Source organism: Ictalurus punctatus, chromosome 13 (genome assembly GCF_001660625.3).
Source record: "Ictalurus punctatus breed USDA103 chromosome 13, Coco_2.0, whole genome shotgun sequence".
Lineage (NCBI taxonomy): Eukaryota > Metazoa > Chordata > Actinopteri > Siluriformes > Ictaluridae > Ictalurus > Ictalurus punctatus.
This window is the reverse complement of record NC_030428.2, coordinates 7,306,627-7,315,000: the sequence shown is the minus strand read 5'-3', so window position 1 is coordinate 7,315,000 and position 8,374 is coordinate 7,306,627. Positions and strand designations below refer to the sequence as shown.

The window sequence follows — 8,374 nt, the reverse complement described above, 5'->3', positions numbered from 1 at the left end:
GTTCTCAGACTAATTGGAAGGAGGACTGTGGGGTTTTATTAAAAAGGCCAGGTGTGCACTAGCTGAAGTGGTGAGTAAAGTGCGGGAGAGAGAGAGAGACTGACCTGAAGCATCTTCACCAATTAAATCACCTCATAAAAAGGTAAGATAAGGCCAAAACCAGGGTAGCTGTGGAAACAATATTTATCCTTCTACCAGGCAGGAACAGCAAACAAGACCATAATTAAATATCACATAAGACAGGCCATATAAATAATACTGTGGCTTAAATTTATTCTCCAGTTAAAGGTGACTGCAAGAAGCAAGAGGCCAGATTGTGTCAACAAGAACACACGAAGAACCACATTATGGAAAAGCGGCCAGCATAATACCGCAGCCCATTAAATTATGTGAATTATTCTGGCATGGAAACAGCAGGATTTGTGCTCAATACAACCACCCTAAGCTCACATGGAAAGAATGCTGGCATGTGTGCACCTTCACCATTGAACCTCAAAGTCTCTGGAGGCTTCAGATTGGCCTGGTGAAAACGAGCAGCTCTCTTTCTCCTCTGCCGCTCCCCCCTTTCCATCTCTCCCCTGGTTGAGTGTTGCAAGCGGTTACTGCGCCACCACAACAAGAAGCTTAAACCCTCAAAACCGTGCAGGATCAGCTCAGCGATATTTACACCAAGCAGGGCAGATGTAAAACAGAATCTCTTCAGTTAATTGAAACAGTAATGTCTTTGGAATATGTAACAATTACAATAACCTGCGTCTTTCTGGACTTTACAGAAACAGCTTGATTTGATTTTAACTGATCTCACTCTTACATATGGGAACAATCCTGCAATTATTTCATTTTAATACAATTTAGATAACCTATTCATTGTTCTTCTTACACGTCAAAAATGAGCTTAGTAGTAAAGTATGCCACAGTCTGGTGCCACAGAGGAGCAATAAAACGCTAATGTGTTTAACTAGTGCAGTGCCACAGCAGGATCTTAAACAAGGGGCTCCACTGTCCTAACCAGTCAGAACGGTCTGTAATGATCCTAAGCACAACAAGCAGCAGGTTTTACAAGACCATCGGTCAAAGATCTGCTTCCGTTTATGACTCTGACCTACTGCAAAACCTAGTGGCCTTCTAATACATCATAGTCCTGTACTGCTGCAAGAAATCCTGTGCACCTAAATAAATGAAACCATTCATTGTCTGCTCTCAATGGGCTTGACACTTTTTAGACGACTGCATCATTGCAAAATATCCATGATTTGTCATATTAAGGAAAACCCTAGTGGCTGTTTTTCCATTGGGCACTGGATCCACAGAATCACTGCCTCTTCGTCATATTAGTCAGATTCACATAGTACTGCCAACCATGGAGACTGTACGCTGGAAAAAGTGTCAATATTTTAAAACACTTCATAATGTAGTTATTGAGGGAAAAACATCGACTGAAAACAGGCATCCAGGATGCAACACAAGTCTTGACATATATCATGGGTATAAATGCTCTCATACTGTTGAACAGACTTTGTTCCATTGAAAATGTACATGAAATGACTTGAATCAAATCTGAGGAGTCATGCAAGTTAATAATCCCTATACCACGGTCTGTCTGAATACTTGATTCGGATTGGCTGGAAGGTGTGCATCCAAACCGTATTAAGCACAGGTATTTCCAGTCAGTACTAAATTAATGCTCTACCTATAAACAGCTGTAGCCATAGTAACATACAGTTACAGTTGCGTACAGTAATTCAACTCAGCCTCATTATTAGTAGAGTATTTTTAGTAGAATTTTGATAAACAACATCTATAATAAGTCTTCTCTTACACTATAGCAGCAGAAATATCATAACTCAACAATAAAGTCATTTTACTGTTTTTTTTTTTTGGTTTTTTTTTTTACACTTGAGACCACAGCATTATGTGAAACTTAGCAATATTATCTGAAACTTAGCTCCACCCACAGCACAAACATGTCAAATATCCCTGAAAGTCTTGTATACTGTCAGGTCAATTTGTGCATCACTATACATAATATGCAGGTCAAATTCCTTTATAAACCTTTATGAACTACACTTACTACAGCGGAAATACATTAACCCGCATTGTCTTTTTAAAGAACCACAGGCTTCTACATGACCTGCATACATATGAACTCTTTAGATGTTCGTTCCCATCACTAGAAGGATATTATAGAGTAATTCCTCTAAGAAGTGAGTGTTGTTGGATTCACATTACATTTTATACACTGAAGAATTATTTTTTTATTTTTTTTTATTTTTTTTTAACAGTGCAGTGTTTTCTTGACTAATCAAAAAAGCTGATCAAAACTTTTTTTGAAAAAAAATTTCAGCAAACTACTCTGGAAAAGTCTCTCTTGAGAGTGTCTTCAGAGTGAAACAAATTTAATTCTAACCACATCAAAAGACTAAACTTGTGACTTTACTGAGTATTCAAAAGTATGCATATTTAATTCGAAGAAACCCAATTTGCCTAAATACATGTAAATTTTTTAAATTTCAGTACACTGTGATAAACAGCTATACACCTCAGTCTATCACTGAATATGTTCAAAACAAATTATAATTACATGTGCATTTGCTCAAAGATGAGCATTCCACACTTATCCTGAATTCAGCTTTGGACTTGGGGGGGCGACCCTCTGTGAGAGAGGCCTTTCATAATACTCATAACACCCTGACCACAAAGGAACCATTCATCCCACATGAAGACATACTATGAAGAGCAAACAACTTACCTGCTCCAGTCTGACCCCTGAATAGGAGAGAAGAGCTCTGGAGACCTGGAGCTGGATGGCATGGAGCACTCTGCTGTATTCCGTGTCTACAAAGGTATAGGCCTTGCTCAGACGACATCTTCTTCCATAAGCAGCCTGCCATGCTCGGTCTGATATATGACCAGTCCTCACAATCGCTCTGGTGCCAGTGCACACCTTCTTCAAGACCTTCTGGTTGTTCTTGAGGTACCTCCGGACCAGGACAGTGGACCGCTCCTTCTTGTGAGTGAACTCACTATCAGAAGCTGTAGCCTCGCCATCGCTGTGTTGGTGAGCCAAGGAAGGCTTTGAGGTTGTGGAAGCCTGGCAGGGCATCCTCGAGCACCTGACTTTGGATCTCTTGTTGAGCCTCTCCAGGCTCGAGAAGACTCCGTTGTGGCAATGAGCAGAATTAAAATTCACCTGGCCCTGCGTTCCTGCTTCCAGCCTTGCACCATAGGCACACGTGCAGTGGAAGCGCGACAAGAACAGCGTCGCTAAGCTGATTCTCCTGGTGCCGAGCCTTTCCTCATCTAGGCTTGGCGACTCTCCAGCAAGCCGCGTCGCAGCAGAAGAAAACCCCTCTGTTCTCCTCGGAAACCCTGATTCCCAGCCTCCACTATGTACGGCGGCCTCTTGGCAGCAACCGTCTGTTTCCACTGGCCCACATGTGCTGCACGGCTGGCTGCAACACAATCCCTCCACCCGGCGGCATGACACTGTGCTGCAACAGCAGTCTTTGTGTAAATAGTCCAGACTGTCCAAGCTCTTGGATCTGCTGTCCAAAGGGCTTCTTGTACCACAGTCCATACGTATCTGTTCAGATGATTTAGAGTCACAGCAATCCTCTGCTGGATGTAGACTATGTGAACATGAACAAAACATCAGTGGGTCTGAGTTTCTTCTCTCATGTGCCTCATAACCAAACGATAACATCTGATTTCTGAATTTTGTCAAAGAAGAAGCCGCTCTTGCCTCCATTCCGACTCCCAGAATCACAGCAGCCTTCTCCGAAGATACAGAGATGCTAGGAAGTCCAATTCCAACCTGTTCCTCCACACAAACCCTCATATCACAAAAGCACTCAATCACAGTTCAGGATTTTTAAAAAAATAAAACTATATCGGTTCCAAAAGAGTCACTTTTGTTGGAAGCAAAAGAAGAATTCAGTTCCAAAATAAGGAGCGGCACTCCCAGGTTGCGCAATGCTCAGCCTTGTCTTCTCCAACCTCTACTCTCAAGATCTGATGGCCTGCAAAAACAAGGAGAGATAGGGGAAAAACAAATATACATTAATAAGCAAGTATACCATTAAAGTAAATTTTACTTGACGGGTAAGCAAGGCCTCCAAAAACCAATGGGGAAAAAAAAGAAAACAGAGCAGGAACCTTGCAGACATTAAGTGATATTCTAGCTGCCATTTTGGATCAGGTGAGATTCTCGTGTACTTGAGAAATAGTTTTCTCTGAGAAAATCACAGTTGGCCAAAAAAAATAAAATAATAAAAAAAATAAAAAAAAAATTGCCCTGGAGCATCAGGAAAAATAAAATCCCACTTTAAAAATGTGTAGGCCTCTGGAATGTGGGGCCTTGCTGGGGGCAGCCCAAACTGACTAGAAAAGTAGGGGGGATTAGTTCTATTGATTTTGGGTCTGTTCAGCCAGTCAAGGTCCACCACTATATTTCCCACACCCACACACACCACAGTTACATACCTCTGAGCTAATGCAACATGGAGCCTTCTTTCAGGGTTCAGCGTCGTGATCATGAGGGAAGGACAGGGGTCCAGAAGAAAAATGCATTGACACCAAGATGGGAAACATCAAAAGTACTATACAGTTAAGCCACACATCAAAATCACCATCTAAATCTTCTCAATGGTTAAAATCTTCTGTACAACACTATCCAAAACAGAAAACACATTTCACCCTAACTTGTTATTTCTTTTTTTCAGGAGATGCATCGACTATCGACTAACACCTAGCCTCGTCTTCAACTTGACAATAAGTAAAACATGCCCGATGTGTTTCTCGAGCACCTCAGCCATTGTGTACACAAGGTGATTGTGGGAGATGAAAAAGAACACACCCTCAGTTTTACAATAAACGCTCGCAGGTAACAGGCTTTCACATGTCACACTCGCTAAATATTGCTCAGAGTCAGACGTGAGTGCTGAAGGCTAAGGTTGATTCCCAAATGAGATCATAAGCGCAATAAAACTGTTACATCTACTTAAGTGTAAAAGGTCGCATATCATATCTCAAACACAAACAGGTCATTCATTTAGCAAGTGAATTTTACAAATAAACACTGTAACTGATCAAAGTTAACAGACTGGCTACAAAGAAATCCAGTGCGAACAAAAACTTGGAGCCAATTTTAATGGATGAGAAGTTAATCCTGATTTAAATCTTTTCTCCAAAATGCCTACCTCCATCATCAGCAACCTGTTTCAACTGTTTCCAGACTGGCGGTGAGGGAGGGTGTGAGGCTGTGTGATTAGGCATGGAAGTTTAGGGAATTACGGGAATTTCCCCCCCCTCCCCCACGCCCCCTGAATCACGCACACCCACTAGCTAACACAACCACAAAACACACACAACTGGGTTTAGGCCAGGAGGGGAAAAGCCACACAGGCTAAACAACTAGAGCAGAGTTGCATCCATGACTAAATGAGGTTACCTCAAAAGCAGGCAGGCTGTAGCAAGACAAAACTGCGCCGCTCGCTGAAGACACACAAGACGACATCCAACACCTGACAGTGAAACAATCAAAAACACAAACTGGGAAGACGACATAGGTCTCGATAATAAAGCACAAGTTGAACCAGATAACGACGGGAAATCATGATTTGTAGAACTGATATAAATACATACATTCTGTAGAATGAATTTGTATAGATTCATAATTGCATACATAGAGATCACCTGGTCCATAGACTTACTCATAACATTCTTTCATTCTGACAATCCTCCAACTGATTTTTTGACAGTGGGTGTGTCATGTGTTGGCCTGATAACTCAGAGCTACCAGTTTTGCCACATAAAATGTAGGCGTGTTCAAGTTTCACACATACACTCACGTGAATGACACATTAAAATAAAGTATTAGGAACAACAAATCCATCTTAGCATAAACAATGCAGTCGTTTAATTGAACAGTATTTCACACATCAACAGGCGAGTGTTTGACCTGAAACAGTGTTTTACTGGCTGAACTCCAAACTGTTAGTGTAACAGGGACATAAAACATTTTTTATAGCATTTCTGGATCAGTGTCAGTTGAGGAAATGGACTTTGTGTTTTGGTCAAATTTAAAGAGATAACAGCAGCAAAACAGAGCCGACTTGCTTCCTGCGTTTAAACTTTCTTTTTTACTGCCATTACAAACGAGCTGCAATAATTTGATCCTAGATCCAGGATCATCAAAGGTTCATTAAAAGGTCACAAACAATATGACCTCCATTTCCAAGCCAATCCCATTTGATAAAATTTTCCATGAGGCCACTAAAACCAAGAACGGAGATCAGCAGCCCAAGTGCCACTGGAAAAAAAAAAAAAAAACTCAAAACCTCAACGTATTACGTTACACCGTCAAAGATGGAGAAATCACAACTACAGATATACCAATTTCACAAACTTTAACACAGAAAAATAGCTTCAAATGCATTCCAAATAGTCTGCATACTGCAGACTTGCCTCATGCATTTTGTCTACTGAGCAACTGGAATGAAAACAGCAGCAGTTTTCAGACGCCAGTAAATGCATTAGGTGAAGCCAGGGTCTAATAACCTTACAGTTCATGAACCCCAAGGGGTTTATTGGTGGTGGCATTGAAGACTATGACAGAAAAGTCATTGTCGCTGGGTTGCAATGTCAGTAGTTTTTTTTACATTCTAATTGCAATAATAAAAATACAAAAAATAGTAAAGACGACAATATTTATATATTACACAAACTGAAAGAGGCGGTTTGGGCATTTATTAGTTAAATTTCACATAATGTTAGCCTACTTGAAGGTAAATAATCTAGGTTGAAGGGTTTCCTTGCTGGCAAACGCTCAATGAAATGCTAATGGTTTCTACTACAAATACCATTACATTCCATCAGCTAACCATTAAAACCCATATTAGTCCTTAATGGCATCCACTAAACTGAAGGCAGCAAATTACCAGTAGAGATCCACAGGGACCATTACAGTTTCCATTAAACCCATTACAAACTCTATGAGGGGTTTCTATTGTTTAGTTTTTTTCCCCCAGCAGGGTTGGGAACCCATGAGCACATCACCTCTGCACATCCAACACAGTTCATCCAAGTGACCTATGCATGAACATTCAAAACAAGGCTCTAAAGGATGAAACAACACCAACACAAACATATACAAACCTAACAGAAGCTGAAGAAGTCGCGCGTGCAACAAACGCAAATACTCCAAACATGCATTATAACAGAACTCAGTGTTCAGCACGTGCACATCGGCTCCGTTGCAAGAACACTCACCTCAAACACGGACGTGTTAACGTTGAGGACAGCTCGCGCGTCTTAAAAAGTTGCTCATGGCTTGTTCAGAATGAGAGCGAAGAGATATCAGCCTCGCTGAAATGACCAGAAAGCACAGATTGGTAGAGCACACAGCCTGCACTGTGAGCAAAGTCTGCACACTGAGAGCCTTTGAATTGTCACTTCATAGGAATGCAGGGAAACAGGCACGCAGCTCTGCTTTCACAAGCGCGCGCGTATCGTCAAGCCCACCTTCCAGCCTAATGCGCCATTTGTTGTTTTTTTTTGTTTTGTTTTTTAATGGTCCCCCTCCACCTCTGTACTCGTTTCCATAAAATCCTACTTACTTCCTTAGATTTATCTATATCATTTTTGCTCTTTACGTGTAATTGACCAGAAACATGTATTTCTGGCACACTATTAACAAGTCAATTAACCTCCCAAGTCTCGCGCGGATTAGAACGTTATAATACGAACTTCTGACGTCACCACTCCGCGCCTTTCGTTTAACAAAACAAACAGTTCCCAAAACTGTAGCTATACTACTGTACTAACTAGTGTGTGTAAATAAAAGCGGTGAATTTATTATTATAACCTACTATTTTGATACAGTACACTCTCAGAGGAAAAAAAGGGGGGTGGGTAATAAGCTGTACCTTTTCTTGTCAGTAAATGTAATGTCCCTTATCAAAAAATCCTGTTGGAATTTTAGGTTGTCCTGGAGGATCTTAATTTGTTAGAACTCATATATTCTATCACACTATTTTATTAAACTTAATAATATCTTGTTATTGAAAAGTTATTGGAAATTACAGTGGTTGTTGTGGGAGTTTGAAAATCCAAAAAGATTTTCTTCTTCTGTGTGTGTATGTATGTATGTGTACATATATATATATATATATATATATATATATATATATATATATATATATATATATATATATATATATATGTATATATACCTTTTTTAACTCAACTTACTGCATGTATTATTTTGATATTGATATGTTCATTCTTAATTCTTATAATACTGTGTATTTCTGTTTTAGTACTAATAACTTGTTTCTACAACTGTTATATTGTTAAATATCTTTTATATATAAAG

The 8,374-nt window shown here is 40.1% G+C and overlaps 1 protein-coding gene across 6 annotated transcripts in view; it reads right to left on the bottom strand.

The window, feature by feature from the left end:
• Nucleotides 1-7,706, bottom strand: part of plce1 (phospholipase C, epsilon 1) — a 103,980-nt gene extending 96,274 nt beyond the window's left edge. For 4 of the 6 annotated variants that reach the window (XM_047159582.2, XM_047159586.2, XM_047159585.2 and 1 more), the window contains exons 1-2: nucleotides 7,270-7,706; nucleotides 2,750-4,019 (exon numbers count right to left, since the gene is read on the bottom strand). In XM_047159582.2, the coding sequence (XP_047015538.1) occupies nucleotides 2,750-3,838 (1,089 nt within the window). In that variant the 5' untranslated portion in view covers nucleotides 3,839-4,019; nucleotides 7,270-7,706. Of the gene's footprint in view, nucleotides 1-2,749; nucleotides 4,020-4,482; nucleotides 4,863-5,198; nucleotides 5,302-7,269 lie in introns of those variants that run through there. The other 2 variants (XM_047159584.2, XM_047159583.2) reach the window with 2 other exon arrangements.
• Nucleotides 7,707-8,374: the final 668 nt, after the last annotated feature.